Source organism: Populus alba, chromosome 14 (assembly GCF_005239225.2).
Source record: "Populus alba chromosome 14, ASM523922v2, whole genome shotgun sequence".
Taxonomy (NCBI): domain Eukaryota; kingdom Viridiplantae; phylum Streptophyta; class Magnoliopsida; order Malpighiales; family Salicaceae; genus Populus; species Populus alba.
Window position 1 is genome coordinate 10,703,041 of NC_133297.1, and position 17,357 is coordinate 10,720,397.

Consider the following 17,357-nt stretch of genomic DNA (forward strand, 5'->3'; position numbering starts at 1 on the left):
AGCAGCAGAAGGGGGGGGGGGAGGGAGGGAGAGAGAGGGAGGGAGGGAGGGAGGGAGCAGTGATGAAATGAATCGAGCGTGTGGAGATTAAGGGAAATCGGATTCTTTTCATTTGTCTGTAAAGGAAAGGTCAAAGTCAATTTGTAACTATAAATATAATAAAAAGTCTACCTCGTGATTTTCCATCTCACCCTTTTTTTTTAATTGAAAAAAAAATGGAAAACTATTAAGAATATCCAATATTTCTAGCAGGATAACATTTATTTTTTATTTTATTTTTTTCAAAAACTACACTTTATATGCGACAAAGATGCGCGTGTCCTTATCTGTTGTCAGAAACATAACCTCTCTCCTCTCCTCAGCCGAAATCCTTTTTTCTACTCTCTCTTCCAGACAACACATCACCTTACCACCACCGCCATCAGCCTCCTCCCCACCCCATCACAACACTCACACCTCAACAGCATCCTCAATACAAGGACCCAAACTAAATCGAGTGGGGGGAAAAATTAAGTTTTTATTAAAAATAGGTTGAAATTTATTTCTAAATATCCCCGAAGAAGAAGAAGAGACCGCTCCTCCACCACCACATTTCGACATTAAAAATAATATTCACGATCATTATTTTCAAAAATAAAAATTAGAATTTGTGTACTCTAAGTTGATCAGGTTGGTGGTGCTCTGTTCTGTTTTTGAATTGGTCTCTTTTTAAGTCTTCTTAGCCTCTATTTTATACTACTACTGCCCTTTTATTTTTCAACTATGAAACCTCTTTTTAACCCACTTCTTCTAATCATCTCCAACTTAAATACTACATGTTAGAGAATAATATAAATCATATCTTGAAACTCTCATCTAATAATTTAAGCTATTGGATTAAGATGGATTCTTTAACATAGTATCAGAACCTTATGACCAAGCGATTACGAGTTCAAATCTCACTATTTCTCATTTATTTGATAAAAATCAAGTACAAGGTAATGTGAACTTGTGCAAATTTCAAGCCCAAAGGACTTTTACTTGAGGAGATGTGTTAGAGAATAATATAAATCATATCTTGGAATCTCACCTAACAATTTAAGTTATTGGGTTAAGATGGTTCTTTGACACTATATACATATTGTGATTTTTTCTTTCTTTGGTTGGCTTAGTTGTTTTTTGCAGGTTGAAAGAGATACAATACTAATTTGGTTCAGCTAGTGAGGAGAGAGTGTATATACACATATTCAGAGGAGAGGAGCAAGATCGAGCCAACCCAAAGCTTATAGAGATTTTTAGTGGATTGAGTTTGTGTTTGATATCCGAGTTGTCCTGTTAAGCTAACTTTTTCGACCATTTTTATGATAGAGCTCTGTTAATTTCACCTAGTTCTGTTAGATTTTTATGATCCTCATAGATTTATTTCTTTCATTTCTTTTTTACCACAAATCTGTCCATGATATGTTTGATAAAAGTTCTCTTTAATACCATTTTAGATGTCGTTTGTTTCTCCAATCTCTCTTTTAAGCTTTACTTTCAATGTTTTTTAGAAATTAAATTGAATATAATAATAAACATGTAAATATTTAAATTATTTATTTATTTATCGGTTGGAGCTCTGGGATCAATAAAGTTTTAAGTCTTGGGTTAATCCGTCAAATCGATCCAAGTTTTAGAACTAGATTTATTATAAATTATTAATTTCACCACTCAATATAAATTAAAATAAAAAATATATATTTATTTTTTTAATATATAAATTTGACAATAATATATATTAAAATTAAAATAATTTTTTTTGATATTTTATTTTATCTTGTGTAACATTAACTAAACAAAATATAAAGTTGGTTATCATGTTTTATACATGCTATTAAACATGATTTTATCTTTATTTTTTGTTATATCTTATCTATTTTTTATGTTTTGAGGTAGTAACTAAACGCAAACTTAAAACTTAAAGCATGAAGGAAAACTGCTATACATGATATGTCTTTAGTAAAATTCCCTAAAAATATAAAAGTAATTCTGTTATTTAATAAAAAAATTTATTAAAAATGATAATTAACCAAAATATTCGCTTCATATTGGGACGTTAGAGATAATAATATACTAGCAATAATTAACTGTCACTCTTATAAAGAAAATTTTATCTATTCTTGAATATAAAAAAAGAAAGAAAATGTTATCTAATTGGTTCAAGATTTTTTTTTCACAATAAGGATATATCAAGCCCCCTAAATACTAATCTCAAAATTTGAACTCCTTAAATTATCTAGCCATCAGATAATTTTTTAAGGTTATGTTTGATTAAAGATAAAAAAAAAAGATATTATAAAAACACTTTTTAATATCTAAAATGTTCTTGATGTTTTTAGAAATTCCTTAATGTTAAAGGGGATGGTTTCATAAATATGAAGGGCATTTGGATATAAAAATGAGTTTTTGTTTTAATAATTACTTAAATATAGAAGATGGTTTTATCAAATTATTGAATTTTAAGGCGGATTGTATAATTTTGTAATATTCAGGTGTATGCAATTTACTTGTGTATTAACTTCTTGTATAAATAGATTTATTTAATTGGTCAAGTTATAAAGGTTTATTTTCTAGAAGTTATTAATATGAGTTTCATAAATTTCATGATCATTAAGGTTTATATATCGTTAATTTTAAAACCCGTGAGATTAGTAAAGGTATACACAAACTAGCTCGGATACTTATTAATTAAAAAAATAAAATAAAATTCATGTATAAATAAAATCCTTTATTTAGTCAGTCATTAACCTTTGAACAAACTAAAATCTTTCTTAATCATAATAGAACCATTCTTCTTTTTTTTTTTAATTTAAAATTAAATTCTTAATCATACGATTCCAGTTGTCCATAAATTTTAAATTACATGACATGGCTTAAAATTGAAAATTCTACCATGACTTTTCATAATATATAATAAAATTATACATCTTGTTCGGAGTACTTTGAAATAAATGCAATTCAAAAGTTTTAATAAAATTCATGTTTAAAATCCATGGAGTTCATCCTTTTTCCTTAACAAAAATTAAAGTAATTAAAGTTTACCATCAGACTTAAGTATTGTAATAGCTATGTAATGAAAATACATATTTTTTTAATGTGTTTTTTATATAAATAAAAAAAAGTTTAGCAATCAAACAAAAAGAAATTATTTAAAAAAAATGGAGAAAAATTCTAGCAAATGTGGGATTGTGACAACCTCACATAAAAGAAGATGAAAAGAAAAGCACGAAGACCGGTTAAAAAATTAAATGTTAAATGATAAAATTAAAAATTAATTAATTTTATAAAAAGTTTAAAACTGGTTATAAGACCAAGGCTAAACCTATATAGAAGGGGAAAAAACAACGAAGAAAAATCATCAACTAAAAAAATATCAACGGATTAAATTGGAAAAAAATATGCAACAAAAAAAATTCAAAACTAAATAAAACAACGATAAAAAATAAAAGATCAAAATCAACATAAAAAATTTCAAATTAAATAATTAGGAATGAAATTGAAATTAAAATTTAATTAGTGAAAGGATATAAAAAAATCATAACAATGAATACCAAATTTGATATAAAAATCAAATTTAATTAAATAATAGTGATAAAATTAAAAAAAATCAATTAATATAAAATAAAAAACAAACACATGATAATAAAAAAGAAACATAAAGTCTCACGAGGTTTTTGGCAAAAAATTAGATATCCAAAATAAATGATAGTACAAAACCCATGAAGAAGAAAAACATTCATTGAAGCTCATGGAACGAAGTGACACAAGAAACATAAAGTCTCACGAGGTTTTTAGCAACGTTACAGAGAAGTCCCACATCGCCTAAAGAGATACTCCAACACGTGAGGAGTTGCTATATAAATGAGTACATTCTGTCTTTTAAAACCAACGTAGCCGCGGTGAGCACAGAGCGAATTATTCTTTCGCCTTTTACTAAAGAATACCGTGTGCACGCCGCAAATAACGGCATACGCCAATTTTTTAAGGGGATCTCCTCTCTCGGAGCCCCACAATTCTAGTTTAAAATGCTATGACAACTGTGCTTCTAGAACGGAATGTTCATTTTGTGACCTGTTTTAATCGCCGGCGTCGTTGAAACTAAACACTCGGGGAGTTGACGGCAGTTATCAAATGGGGGTCGCCACGAGCCCCACCTCATAGCCAGGGAATCCTGTGCTGCTCTGCACTCATGTCTCCTCGTAGCTTGAAAATGAGGTGAAGATTTTTTTTTTTTCACCTGAAAATACATAAAAAATTAATAAAATGATTCAAATAATTTATAATATGGGCATTCGTTTTCAATTATTGACTAAAAAACTTTATATTGAATTAAATGTTATAGCTTTTTTCATTGATTTTTTTTTTTAAAAAAAATCAAAACCACTATCCTCATCCCTTCTCCTTCCTGAAATCCAAGGACCCAAACCTAGTTTTTTACTGTAATTTTTTTTTTTTATATTCTTACTTGATTTTATCACTACCACATTCTAACATTAAAAATAATATTCACGATTATTATTTTCAAAAATAAAAACTAGAATTTGTGTACTCTAAGCTATTCAGGTTGATGGTGCTCTGTTCTGTCTTTGAATTGATTTCCTTAAAAGTCTTCTTAATCTCTGTTTAATACTACTACTGATCTTTTGTTGTTTTTTTTAACTCTGAAACCTCTTTTTAACCCACTTCTTCTTCATCATCTCCAACTCAAATACTATATACATAATATGATTTTTTTTTTCTTTGGCTGGCTTAGTTTTCTTTGCAGGTTGAGAGGGACACAATGCTAATTTAGTTCAACTAATGAGGAGAGAGTGTATGTACGCATATTCAAAGGAGAGGAGCTAGATCGAGTCAACCCAAAGCTTATAGAGACTTTTGTCGGATTGGGTTCGTATTTGATATCCGAGTTGCCCTGTTAAACTAACCTTTTCATTCATTTTTACGATAGAGCTGTGTTAATTTCACATAGTTTTGTTAGATTTGTGTTGTTGTTATAGCTCTTGATCCTCGTAGATTTATTTCTTCAATTTCTTTCTGAATTTGATCATAAATCTGTCCACAATACGTTTGATAAAAGTTCTCTTTAATACCATTTTGGATGTCATTTGTTTCTTGAATCTCTCTTTTTAACTTTAGGGTAAAAATCAAAGGCTTTCAGGGTTTTTTAAAAATTAAATTGAATATAATGGTAAGCCTGTAAATATTTAAATTTTTTATTTTATTTTTTTGTGTACAAGGTTAGTAATGTAAGTTGTTTTTTAATATGCAAACCCATAATATAAAATGTATTTTTTTAAAAAAAGTACATCAAAAGTGATAATGCAGTCAAACCATGAGAGATTTTTCATAATTATCTCTTTTTATATATATATAAAAAAAAAAAATCAAACCTAAAAACACCATATTTGACAAGAGAAACGTCAAAAATGCAAAGTATAATATTTTGTCCCGAATTAAGCAGAATTCATAAAAGGTAACAGGGGAAGAATATCAAATCCTCCCATCACCATCATTTCATAACATATTAGTCATCAATCACAAATGGGTACGTCATTAAGTGAGAGAAAAATAATAAAAAAGAAGTTTTACTTATTATTTTTTTCCTCTCGCAAAGCCATGACAAGATTGTTCGAGAAAATCAAAAGAAAGAAAAGTTGTTGAAAATCTATGGGAAATAATGTATTAAGATAGTGCTTGCAAGGATGATGATAATTATTTTTTAAAGTATTTTATTTAAAAAAATATAAAAAAATATTATTTTTATTTTTTTAAAAAATATTTTTGATAATAGCATATCAAAACAATTTAAATATTTAAAAAACATGATATAAAGCAAAAATAAATTTAAATTTTTTTTTAAAAAAAAAAAACATGTTAAAACGTACTCCTAAACACTTTTAAAGAGAGATTGGCGGGAGAAAAGGATGGTGGTCTTACAGAAATTGCAAGCTTTGGTGATATTAGTGGAGCTTTGAAGAAGAAAATCAATGGCTGCAATTGTTTTGAGTCGAATTGTGATGGACATGAAAGGGTCATGAAATGGTCTATTTTTACCACCACGCGTTTTAATTGTACTTATAATTATAATAATTGTTGTCAATGCAATTTTGAGTTGGCCCTTCGATGATGATTTTGAGATGGAAACACGTATACGTAGACTTTGTACGTTATTATAAAAAAAATTGAAGTAGATTAATCTATTGATATTTTCTAGTTATATGTCATGAGTTTATAATCAATGGAAAAATTTCTCCCCCCGGACTATTACTATATATAATTTATAATTGGTGAGGAATATATTTTCATTGATTGTTCAATCAAGATTTGTTTTTTAGTGGAAATTGTGGGTTTTATGAACAAACATGGTTTAAAATAGTGTTTAGTATTGTAATAATAATTGTTTTTAAAAGTATATTTCATTTTAAAATATATTTAGATAATAATTTTTAATTTATATTTTATATTAACATATTAAAATAATCCAAAAATATTTTAAAATAAAAATATTGTTATTTTTGAAATACACGGCGGTGCTATAAAAACAAATAAACTTTAACTCTATATTGTTTCTCCAATCCACTTGCATATATTTTTTTTAATTTAAAGTAGTGTTTGACTTGTAGGTAATGTGAAGTGAATTAACTCAAAAATTAAAATTATTTCAAGTTCATGTCATTTAAGATTTTTATACGAAGTCATTCTTCTAGATATAAATAAAAAATCTTATCAACGCATCTAATTTAATAAATAAATAAACTATTAATCAAAGAAATAAAAAAAATCATTAACAATAATACAAAAATAAAATTAAGAAAACCAAGTGAAAAATAAAGATCAAAATATCTAACATTGCAATATGAGCAATTTACCTAATTTTATTTAACGAGTTCCTCTGTCAAAATAAATTTGCTATAGAAAAAAAACATAAAATTTATAATAGAAACAGACACACATATAAAATTTATTGAATAAAAATTAAAAAAAAAATGATGTAAGACTATATGTATTAAAAATCTTATAAAACAATCAATATTAAAAAAACAAATGTAATCTATATAAAATTAAGAAAAAAAACAAAAATGAATTATACATGCCTCTTTAAAAATTAAACACGTTCAATATCATTTAAAAATATTCACAATCTAATTAAAACACAAACCCGAAATTTATTTGAAAAAATACACATAGATAATGCATTATTTTTTTCAAAACAGAATCCACCATTGTGTGGGTTAGAGAAAAACTGGATTCTTTGTTTTTTTACACAAAAAACTCATTTTCAACTAATTTTGGTTCAAAACACCTAGAAAATATCCTAAAGACATTATTAAAAGCGAATCCATAATCACCAAAAACTCAATAAATCACCCCCAAAATCGTAAGTAATAATTACGAAAATTAAAGTATTGAATGTTTATTATAACTGAATTTTCAGTAACTGAATAATAAAATTCGCATATCTGAAAGAAATATGCTAATTCTTTTCGTAGTTTATCTACTAATTTTTCTCAATTAAAATTAAAACTTGCGATAACTTTTAAGAGGCACTAAACATGGCTTTTTGAGTACCAACTTTGTTTCTTGTTTTTTTTCTGGAACCAGAAGATGAACCATGGTTCCCTGGTGGTGAATGGAACGCCAAACCACCAGACCTACAAGACCAGCAACCAACAGGTGGCAAATAGAACGGGGACCAAAAATTTATGGTAGAAATGGTCCGGTGAAGCGCCAATGTTCCTGGGTCTGGTGGTATGGCGTTACATTCACCACCAGCGAACCATGGCTAAGTATGGGTACCAACTACCAACAGCGGTAAACAAAACGGGGACCAAAAAACTCACGGTAAAAAACGAAAAAAGTGCACGCCCCTCCCCGCTCTGCTACAGTGGACTCATCCTCGTAATCTCCATTCTTGTCCTCCAAAACCACATGGATGGGTGGGGCAGACATACTAGATACCCGACCCGTGCTTCTCGCGGGTTAAATATTTTCTTAAGTTTTTTCAACATATTTTTATAATTAAAAAATTTCTTCATACATGTAATCAAATAAATTAAAATTATATATATATATTAATAAATAAATAATACTTAAAAATAATATGTAAGATTGCATATATTAAAAATATTATCCTAAAATATATATTTTTTATTTTTAAAAATAAAATTTATCTATATAAAATATAAAAAAATTATAAATAAATAAGAAAAACTCTTTTAAATTTTTAAATGCATGACAAAAAATTAATTGTCATTTAAAATATGCTCTCTAAACAAAATAAAAGATAGAAGGGTTAGTAATCTAAATATTAAAAAAAAAAATTAAAAAAATTAATTAAAAAAAATCAAAGGGCATGCATTGATGAGCTTGAACCATTTCGTCAGGACCCATAAGTGGCCCCGTCCTGGTAGGGCTGCAAGACTGGACCCTTATATTTTTTTTTGTTACAACCAAACATGATGACATGTTGAATGTCTCAATTTTTTAAAAAAATATCAAATGACTTGTTGTTTAATTTATCCAAGTTTTGGGCGTTGTGGTGCTGAAAAATCATGGCTTAAGTTGTATTTAAAAACTCATTTTTCAACCAATGTTTTACTAAAAACACCTTAGGAAGAGTGATGAACCTTTTCATGGTATAAAAAACTAAAAAATCATCCAAAAAAAATCCAAATTAACTCAAAACCAAAAAACAAAACCGAGTTCAGATCTTTTTTTCAAGAATTTTAAAAGTAAAAAAAAACATATAATTTGAACTCTTCTTATTAAATAGAACTATTTAACACAAATATCAACTGTTTTGGTGGTCTAAATTAGTGTTAACAATATTTTTTTTTTTCTATTGCTGGAATTTGATGACCTCTCTTTTTTTTTTTTCTCTAAATCAGAAACTAAAAAGTAACAAAAATAAAATTTTATATGAAAATTAAATTAAAAAAATAAGACATCAAAATCATATAACTTGTGTTATTTTTAAAGTTAAAGAATTAAAATGTGCATTTCCCAAAACTTATAAAGCCATCCATATTTAATATATTTTTTTGTTTTAGTTTATATTTTCTATCTCACTATTAATTAAAAAATAAAAAATAATTAATATTAAGTTAGAATCATATCGCATAAAATAAAATTTCAAGTGACAAAATGAATTGTTAAAAAATAAACATTGTCATCCTCCGTTTTTTATAAAAAGATGAACTGTGCTGGCTGTACAGTATTGACCCGACGCGTTCTAGTTAGATTTTATTTTAAGTTAATAGTAGTAGCAAAGTAGTAGCGTAATCTCTCTTAAACCTGGGCTGAGAATCCCGAGAATCTCTTGATATGTCTCTTTCTTCTGCTTCAATTCACAGCACAACGCAGACCCACAAGGAATTGATCAAATGACAGCATATCCATATCCAGGTAGCTAGGATTGAGCAATTTAAGATCAACGCAAGCATTGCATTTAGCTATTTTTGAAAACATTTTCCAAATTACTACTGAAGAAATTTCAGATTGAATTGATTTTAAGACTCGGAACAGTAAATAAAGCTTGGATGCTAGTACCCACGACCAGAAGGCACCACCACAGGCAGGCAAATAGAATAGCGACAAAAAAAGAAAAGTTATCGTTGAAAACGAAACGTGTGAAAGATAGATAACTCCCATAGTCCCAATCCGTCTCCTCCATCTTCAAAACCACCCCATGAGTTCTTCTCCTCTTCTACAACAAGCATCATCACCACCACTACCAAAATAGTAAAGGCTACTGCTACCAGCTAGCTGGGCATGTGAAGGTGGACGTGGCGTGGGTCAACGAAAATATAAATACATCAGCAAAATATCCTTCGGAAGGTGGCTCAGAATCCCTGGATTTAAGATCTCAAACACGATTTTGTTTTTGTTTATCAAGGTAAGTCCAGCTTCCATTCATGGTGTCATTTGTTTTTTCTCTGATATCCTCACTCTCTTCAACCCCAACCCGGTACAAAACCAAACCCCGCCCTTTTCATCGCTACGCAATTTTTTATTTTCGCTGTTAATTTTTGGAATTAATTTTCTCATGGAAAATGATTTTTTATTTTTTGGGCATGTAGACGAGGAAGAGGATGATGATATCAATTTGAAAAAGTCAGGCCGTCAAAGCGTGGAAATCATTGCAAAATATTTTTGAAAAATAAAAAATAGCCGTATCTGCATACGTGAGAGAATAGTAATTTATATTAAATTAATTAAACTTTAATAAAGTAAATAAAAGGAAAATGTAACTTCTCTACGGGGACTATTAAAAAAGAATCATAAATACAAATTAATTAATCTTATTTATATAGTAGGAGAGATGCAGACTCCGGTGTCAAACAGCAAATTCGTTGGAAGTCGAGTTCCCTTCTTGTTTCCGAATAATAAAAAATCACCAGACAGAAGAATCACCTCCATCTCTACCTCCTGTGTTTGCTCAATTTGGAATAATTATCACTACAAGAGGAGGACTCGGATGGCGACGGATAATAAGCTGAGGCACGTGACATCAATGCTGGAGTTGCCGTCTCCAGCCGACCAGAATTCTGCCCTCCACGCCGTTATATTAGGAGAAGCACTTGCTTCTGAAGAGAACGATCTTGTCTTTCCTAGCGATGAGTTCGCTCGTCAAGCTCATGTTTCCTCTCCTCAACAGTACTTGGAGATGTACAAAAGGTCCGTTGAAGATCCGGCTGGTTTTTGGTCCGATATTGCTTCTCAGTTCTATTGGAAAAAGAAATGGGATCAACCTGCTTGCTCTGAGAATTTTGACTTTCGCAAAGGCAATATCAGTATTCAGGTTTTTCTTTTTCGTCTTTATCGTCTTTATCTCCACCTTTTTACTTTCTTTTACACACACAAACACACACACACACACAAACACTTATTTATATGGTGATCTAATTAATTAATAGCCAAGTTGAGTAATTTTTTGTGCAATTGAATGTAGTTTTTAGAGATTTATTTATTTTAATTGTAGTAATTATTATGAATATGAATTCATTCAACCATGAGGTCTCAGATTTGAGTCTCGTCACTAGTTCCTTGTGGCATATCTAAGTCCGAATAGCTCCACGGGTATCTGAAGCTTCGGCTAAATGTGGGTGCGAAAGGCTTAATTTTTTTTTTTATTGAGGGTGTGGTTAACTTATTTGCACACCCATTAACGGCAGTAATTTATTGTAATTGCGCAGTGGTTCAAGGGAGGCTTGACCAACATTTGCTACAACTGCTTGGACAGAAATATTGAATCAGGAAATGCTGATAAGATTGCCATTTACTGGGAAGGCAATGATCCTGGTTTTGAAGACAGTTTAACCTACTCCCAGCTCCTCGACAGAGTTTGCCAGGTCTTTTTTTAAAAAAAAAAAAAAACGAAAGGATATAGATATAGCCTATGTACGTTGGTCACCTAAGTTGAATTTTATAGTCCTTCTGATTCTGTATTATCTTGTTTTATCTGTAGCTATCAAATTACTTGAAAGATGTTGGTGTTAAGAAGGGCGATGCTGTTGTTATTTATTTACCAATGCTCATGGAGCTCCCCATTGCCATGCTGGCTTGTGCCCGTATTGGTGCTGTTCACTCGGTACAGCTGCTACGACTTGTTCTTCTCATCATTCTGCTCTCTAAATAAATACCTCTAACCCTTTTTTTTCCCCATTAGGTTGTATTTGCAGGATTTTCTTCTGAATCTCTTGCTCAGAGAATCGTAGACTGCAAACCAAAAGTTGTGATTACTTGTAATGCTGTCAAAAGAGGTGCCAAGGCTATACACCTTAAAGACATTGTTGATGCTGCCCTTGCTGAATCTGCAAAAAATGGAATATCTGTAGGTATGCATGTATGTAAATTAATTAATGGTCGTGTCTCTGAGAATTCAATTTTGGTTACTGTAATATATGTGTTATATCATGAGAAACTTCACTTTTTGTGCGTTCCAAACTGAATAGAAGGTCATACTTCTCACAATATTCTTTCTTTCCTTCTTTTTTCAACTCAACAGATGTATGCCTAACTTATGAAAACCAAACTGCCTTGAAGAGGGAAGGCACTAAATGGCAGGAGGGAAGAGATGTCTGGTGGCAGGTTAGTTTTCTCCTATTCTAATGTAAGAACTTCAACTTGCCACTTAACTTTAACACGTGATAAATCAATAGAGCATGGCTGTGAGGCTGAATGATTGATTCAATGTATACTACCCCTGTTTAAGCAGGAAAGGGTAGTTTATACTCCACCAGTTGATAAATAATTGAATATGCAAAGTTTTCTTCTTCTTTTTTTCCCATGGTAAAATGAAGGGAGATATTTTTATTGAGGAAAAAAGTCAGCAGAGTGGCCATACAATGTTGTTTTTTCATGGAAATGATTCGTCTTCAGGACTTTGTCCCCAAGTATCCTACTACTTGTGAGGTGGAGTGGGTTGATGCAGAGGATCCCCTTTTTCTGCTATATACTAGTGGAAGCACAGGAAAGCCAAAGGTAATGAAATTCCTTAGTTAGACCAAGGATCTCCTTTTCTTGCTTCTTGTTTCTTTTCTTCTCTAAAATAAATGGTTTCCAAGGGAGTTCTTCATACAACGGGAGGATACATGGTTTACTCTGCAACAACATTCAAGTATGCTTTTGATTACAAACCATCTGACGTGTACTGGTATCCATGAAACTACGACCTGTCTTGTTGTTTCTTTTACTTTCTCTGTTTGAAGTGGCTCCTTAACCTGTTCAATTTTTATTTTTGATTTTTTTCTTGGCATTAGGTGCACAGCTGATTGTGGTTGGATCACCGGGCATAGCTATGTGACTTACGGACCCATGCTTAATGGAGCATCTGTTGTTGTATTTGAAGGGGTAACTTATTTTGAACTTACAGTCTGGAAAGTTCTCATTTATATTTTTTTCTTTTAATCAGAGAACTGAGTTAACAACCCAGAAACTTCATAGGTAAATCTGTGTAAACTTCTCACAATTCGAAATTCAATGACAGAAAATTTTGAATATAAACTCACGATCTTGGTAGGGTGGACTGGGTTTCTATTGAGGAAAGCAAACTGAGCATGTGTTTTAAAGTCTATTTTTCATGTGAATACATTACCTCACAGATCAAAATTTCTAAAAAAATTGTAAAAAACAGAATTACAATTGATTGTGTTAGTAGAATATTGACTGAAATTGTATTTGGTGGAAGATTCTAATAATTTAACTGAATATGGTGCTTGTGGAAGCTATGTTTCTTTAAACATGGTCACACTACTTTCTCCCTACCAGTATCAGCTTTCAATTCCAGTTATATGGTGTAACCTTCTTGGATTTGTAGAAATTTCATTTTTATAAAATGTATCTGCATGTCCTGCAGACTCCAACTTATCCTGATGCTGGGCGATGCTGGGATATTGTTGACAAATTTAAGGTGTCAATATTCTACACTGCCCCTACCCTGGTGCGCTCCCTGATGCGTGAGAGTGACGAGGCAAGATATCCCCTACATTTCATATAATTTGTCAGTGAAGGCATTAATAAAGTTTATGAAAAGTAGGATGGTGTTATTCCCACTCCATTATCTTATATTATTCTAGTGTATTTATTTTTTCTCCTATTTTCTATTGTGCATATCCATGTTTAGTTTGTTCTGAAAAGAAATTGTGGACGTGCAACATTATTTTTTATTTGTTATAGAATATATTGTTTCTTAGTATAGTTTGTTTTTCTTAGTTCTATTAACAAGGATCTGAAATTTTCAGTGGCTGTGAATGGATTGTCCTTCAGTACTTTATACGATCATGGGGGTGCTTTGGTTATATTATCTAGCAAATTATTATTGAAGTTTCATTTTTTTTTAAGTTTATATTTATGGTGCTTTTATTTTTGTAAGATTAAGAACTTGATTTATGCTGTCGATTTTACATGCAAGAGCACACATGCATGGTTAAAGGAGCTCTTCAAGCAAGTATTGTGAATGACATGTTAATCTCAACTATTGTTGGTAATGCAGCATGTTACTCGCTATTCACGCAAGTCCTTACGTGTCCTTGGAAGTGTAGGCGAGCCCATTAACCCAAGTGCATGGAGGTTTTTAGCTATATTAACTTTTTCTTGATCTGGAAACTGGTCTTTAGTTTAGAAAGAATTCTTAATGCATTTCTGATTCTTACAGGTGGTTTTTCAATGTAGTTGGAGACTCACGGTGCCCTATATCTGACACTTGGTGGCAAACTGAAACTGGTGGTTTCATGGTATTTTCGTATATTCTTTGTATTTGCTATTGGTGCAATGCCATCACTTCCCAATTGTAATTGTACTATAATTGTTGTCGATGGCTACCAGAAACTTCACAGAACTTCTATTTCTCTTTGTATTTTCTAGAAGTCTTTTATCATAACTTCACCATCGGAATATATTAAAAATTGTATCTGTGGCTGCCTGTCAGATTACTCCACTACCAGGTGCCTGGCCACAGAAGCCTGGTTCTGCTACTTTCCCTTTCTTTGGTGTTCAGGTTTTTATGCAATCAAACATCTTATCCCTTTTTCATTTAATATCTTCCCCTGGTCTATGCCTTCCCACCCTTCATCAATCTTCTTCTGTTTCAATTGTAGCCTGTCATTGTTGATGAGAAGGGTGTTGAGATTGAAGGAGAGTGCAATGGGTATTTGTGTTTAAAAAGCTCATGGCCTGGTGCATTCCGAACTCTTTATGGGGATCATGAACGATATGAAACCACGTACTTCAAGCCATTTGCTGGCTATTATTTTACTGGTGACGGCTGTCGCAGGTTTTCTAAAATTTTGATCACATTTCCATTTTTTAATCTGCACCGTTTTATGTGTACTTAATTTTGGATTTTGATGGTGTCCATAACGGCTTAACCTTTAAGCTTTGTTTCCATTGTTATCTGGGATCCAAGAATGGCCAAAAGACTACTGATGGCTTACATCCATGTTGCAGGGACAAAAATGGATACCACTGGCTAACTGGAAGAGTTGATGATGTCATCAATGTGAGGTATGTTTTGGGTCTCAAGCCTTTCCTTTTCTCTTTTTTTTCCTGCACATATTCCAGCGAAGTTTAAATAAATTCAGTGACTTGAACACTTTTCAATGAAGTACAGTGACCTCTCCCTCCCTCCCTATAGTTGAAATTTGTGTTATTTCTTCTATGGTTGCAAGTGTGCAATTCTTTTCATTGTCACCCTGATAATATGTGCAGTGGTCATCGTATTGGAACTGCTGAAGTTGAATCTGCTCTTGTTTCACATCCAAAATGTGCAGAAGCTGCTGTGGTTGGTGTTGAGCATGAGGTACGCAATGTCCCCATGTTTTTGAGAGAACAGTTAAAAATTTCTTTCTGCAGTATTTCTAAACCCTGGTACCTTTCTGTTGTTAGGTTAAAGGACAGGGGATTTATGCCTTCGTTACCCTTGCGGAGGGTGAACCTTACAGCGAGGAACTTCGGAAAAGTCTTATACTCACAGTGCGGAAGCAGGTCTGTATTCAATAGAGCAGCTTGACCAGCTTTTCAAACATATTGCTTGCTCATTAGTGCACTCGACATTTGGTGTTTTCTCACATTTTCAAAGTTGCATCTTTTAGATTTAGTATCCTGTTCATGCTGGACCCTACTCTACTGTGCAAAAAAAAGGAGGCCCTTGAAATCATGTAAAGAGGTCTTTTGTGCATACATGGTGAAAGTTTCTTGTCTGAGACCCCCTCATCTGACGTGTTTAGTTTTGTCAAGCCTAGTACATATCAGATTCCTTTCATCTGTTTGGCTGGCTTATTTGGAGTGATTTTAAGCCATACAATCCTTAATTGATAAAAGGAGGGTGTTGTGTACAAATACATGTTTTCTAATGGCTGCACTTTCTGGAGCCTTATTGTTCCATCTTTCAGATAGGAGCATTTGCAGCGCCTGATAAAATTCACTGGGCGCCTGGCCTTCCAAAGACAAGGAGTGGAAAGATAATGAGGAGAATTTTGAGGAAAATTGCTTCCAAGCAGTTAGATGAACTCGGAGACACCAGCACACTTGCTGAACCACAAGTGGTGGAGCAACTTATAGAACTTGCTGATTGCTGAATTTCCTAACTCGCGGCATGGGAGGTAACTGCCGCAAGTTATATTAGAGGCTCTCTCCAAACTCTAATTAACCATGACAGTTGCTCCAGTTCAATAAAGTTCCTAGTATCTATATTTCATTTACATGAGGGTACTCCCATGGCTTCTGCCAATGTGCCATGTTCATTTATATTTCATTTATACGAGGGAACTCCCATGGCTTCTGCCAATGTGCCATGTTCATCGTACACTAGTGATTCCAATTGTTTATTGTCTGTCCATGTAATGCGTACAACTTCGGCTGCTTCTTTCTGATGCAACGTATGAATTAGCAGTTTTTTGATCCTCTGATTGCATTCTCAAGTTTGTTTGAACGCCAGGATTTTTTCCTAAACGCTTCATGGTTTTAGTAGCACCAATTTGTTGTCTGGTCGGAGAATCACAAGAGGAACTGCAATAAATATGCAGTCGAGTCATGAAGGTGTGGCTGAGGCAACCACACTGTTTTCTAGTGTCTACTTGCGAAAATAAACAGGTAGTTGTATTTACTGCTCAAAATTATTTGAATATATATATAAAAAATAAACTCTTCAAAAACATGGTTTTAACAGCGTTCCATTTAAATTTGCCTCTAAAAATATTGTTGCATGGAAGACTTCATCGGAACCTTCATTGCAATGCCAAAACCTAGGCCTCACTGATGGTACTCTTCCACTTGAAATTCCAAATCCACGAACTCCACAACTGAGCTTATTTAGCAATAACTACGATTGTTTTTTAATTACTTTTTCATTTTAAAATATATGTTAATAATATTTTTTTATTTTTAAAAAATTTATTTTTAACATCAGCACATTAAAATAATTTGAAAATACTAAAATTAATTTAAAGTTAATAAAAAATAAAAAAAAATTTATTTTTTTTTAAAATTATTTTTAAAACACAAAAACAGACAAGCTAGCAATCCTCCTTATCTTAAATGGTTTGGAAATAAAAAAAAAAAAAAAAATCAAATATCAATGGCTTAGTTTCTATCTTGCAGAAAAGTTTGGCATGCTCCGATTTTCTTTCCGACACAAGCTGCAGCTGAACATTCAATTTCAGGAGCTCACTTTGGAAGCCACCCGTCGCTAGGAAGCAAAAGTTTTGGCATGTATAGCTGCATCAGGCAACCCCCTTTCTCCTTCAAGGAATCGTCTCATTTTATGAACTTGATGGAACACGTTGAAATTGTAAACTTCAGACGATCAGTAACAAACTCCATGAATGCAGCATCTAGATCAA

General features: G+C 31.8%; 1 protein-coding gene and 1 non-coding gene across 3 annotated transcripts; both read left to right on the plus strand.

The window, feature by feature from the left end:
* The first annotated feature begins 3,909 nt into the window (after positions 1-3,909).
* Positions 3,910-4,026, plus strand: LOC118041947 (U5 spliceosomal RNA). The gene has a single exon (XR_004686392.1). It is a non-coding gene; the product is annotated as a U5 spliceosomal RNA (small nuclear RNA).
* Positions 4,027-9,394: 5,368 nt separating this feature from the next.
* LOC118041831 (acetyl-coenzyme A synthetase, chloroplastic/glyoxysomal) lies at positions 9,395-16,413 on the plus strand. 2 transcript variants are annotated; one of them, XM_035049344.2, is made up of 18 exons: positions 9,395-9,913; positions 10,332-10,819; positions 11,214-11,369; positions 11,486-11,608; positions 11,687-11,855; positions 12,026-12,108; positions 12,400-12,501; positions 12,585-12,673; positions 12,780-12,870; positions 13,376-13,489; positions 14,012-14,088; positions 14,174-14,252; positions 14,447-14,515; positions 14,616-14,791; positions 14,965-15,021; positions 15,226-15,316; positions 15,403-15,501; positions 15,909-16,413. In XM_035049344.2, the coding sequence occupies exons 2-18, from the start codon at positions 10,340-10,342 to the stop codon at positions 16,092-16,094; spliced, it is 2,241 nt and encodes a 746-aa protein (XP_034905235.1). In that variant the 5' UTR covers positions 9,395-9,913; positions 10,332-10,339; the 3' UTR covers positions 16,095-16,413. The 2 variants fall into 2 exon arrangements, with proteins under 2 accessions (XP_034905235.1, XP_034905237.1); XM_035049346.2 differs by having other exon boundaries at positions 10,335-10,819.
* The last annotated feature ends 944 nt before the right edge of the window (positions 16,414-17,357 follow it).